General features: G+C 40.7%; 1 protein-coding gene across 1 annotated transcript in view; it reads left to right on the top strand.

The window, feature by feature from the left end:
- LOC147819325 (uncharacterized) overlaps positions 1-1,522 on the top strand; it is a 3,279-nt gene extending 1,757 nt beyond the window's left edge. The window contains exons 3-4 of the mRNA XM_087173059.1: positions 1-31; positions 672-1,522. Coding sequence (XP_087029185.1) covers positions 1-31; positions 672-988 — 348 coding nt within the window. The 3' untranslated portion in view covers positions 989-1,522. The remainder of the gene's footprint in view (positions 32-671) is intronic.
- Positions 1,523-1,825: the final 303 nt, after the last annotated feature.

Consider the following 1,825-nt stretch of genomic DNA (forward strand, 5'->3'; position numbering starts at 1 on the left):
TTAAAAGACAGAACAGCGGGGAACATCCCAGGTGAGTCCGGATGCTGATGACGTAAATGTTCACGTCATCAGTTGTTCTATTTTACATGAGAGTAATTGTAGATCACTTAATGGGTTGGAGACATTTACTTTGTTCGTCACCTTCATCTGCCCAGATTTTACTGTTCAAGAGGATTTATAAAAAGTTGTTTCGTACTTGTGCTGAGCAGGTATGGATCATGGACAGATATATTATGTGAGTGGGCAGGGGCAGAAGGTAATGTGGAAAAACAGCTAATTAAGGTTCAGTTTTACACTCAGTTCCAGTTCCTAAACTAAACCACAGTAAAATGAATGTTATCTGCTGTATTTACATGACGCTTTTATCCAGAGGGCTTCTCATCCTCACACACATGCACAGGCACAAACACCCACATTCAAATGAGTCCAGCCACACAAAATAGTTCTGACTCAGAGCTTTGTTGTTAGAAATATTTACACCTAGTAATAGAGTGATTTAGTGTGATTTAAAATAAAAATCTTTTTACATCTCAGACAAGAGATTTCACTTGATTTCATGTCAGGATTATTTTTGTATAACAAGAAACGGAGCAGAAATGCTTAAAGACCTGTATTGTATGTGCCTGTGATATGAGTCCTTAATGACACTATCGTTTCTACTGTGTTCACAGGTGCAGCTCCAAAACCGTCTGTCACATCACTTAAAGTCACGAAGGACTGGGCGCTGCTGCAGTGTGAGGTTCATGGTGCTTCACCCAAACCTGATGTCCAGTGGCAGGACAGTGATAGAAAGACTCTTCCTGCTGAAGAACCACAGGTCTCTGAAAGAGGAGGCGGCTACGACATTATCCTCCAAACTACTGTGACCAAGACCGACACCTATCGCTGTGTAGCCACACAGGAGGAAATCAGACATCAGGTTCATGCTGAGATCCACGTTTATATCAACGGTGAGTTTCTTCCTGGTTGTGTTTTAATCTTTAAATAATTTTAATTGTTCATGTGTTATTAGTTTTCAAAAATGTTTACACGTGTTCAGACTGAACACAAAATAAATCTGGATGAAGAATCTGTGTAAGTTGAAAATGTTTCAGGCTGAGTCAGATTTGTTGAGACTCCTGGTGATGAATCTACAGAGAGAAGAGGAAGAATCAGAGGATGAGGAGGGAAATAACAGAGAGAACTGGAGTCTGTAGTAAATTCTCAGATCAGTCTGATCAACTGTCACATGAACAAACACACTGACAGTTTGTGTTGATTCCTCGTCGACTTCAGCTGCTGTCTGTCTGGTCAATAGACAGAGTGACTGTAAAAACAGTCCAGAGGTGAAATTCATCGACATGAGGCTAAAATGAATCAGTGTTGAGTCTGAATTCACCTTTCAGCAGCAGCAACATCATTAATTCTTGTGTTTGTGTGATGTGACTCTGTCCAGCTGTGAAGGACTGTTATATGAGCTGAACATGATCCACAGTTTCACTCTGATTGTTTCGTTCCTGCTTTTTGTGTCAGAGAAAATGTTTGAGGACAGAAACTGTGTGATGAGAAGTGGAGTTCAACATGAACCTTTGAGTCCTGAAACACACATCTGAGCTCTGTCTGCTGAAGTGGCACTTTTCCTTCCTTTAGGAGGTGAACACTTACAATCACCAGGCTGTTTTAATATGTTCAAACATGAAGTCTGATTCTGAGAAGCTGATGAGGTTCAATACTTGGGCATCAACTTTGGAGCCGAATCCCACAGATTTATTCTTTTTCCAACATTGAAGTTTTTCCTCAGTCACATAAAAGAAGCAAGTTTTGCTGGCCAGATGTTTCCAGCTGC

This window comes from Seriola lalandi, unplaced genomic scaffold, assembly GCF_002814215.2.
Source record: "Seriola lalandi dorsalis isolate HSWRI2012SDOR001 ecotype SW California unplaced genomic scaffold, Sedor1 jcf7180002054024, whole genome shotgun sequence".
Lineage (NCBI taxonomy): Eukaryota > Metazoa > Chordata > Actinopteri > Carangiformes > Carangidae > Seriola > Seriola lalandi.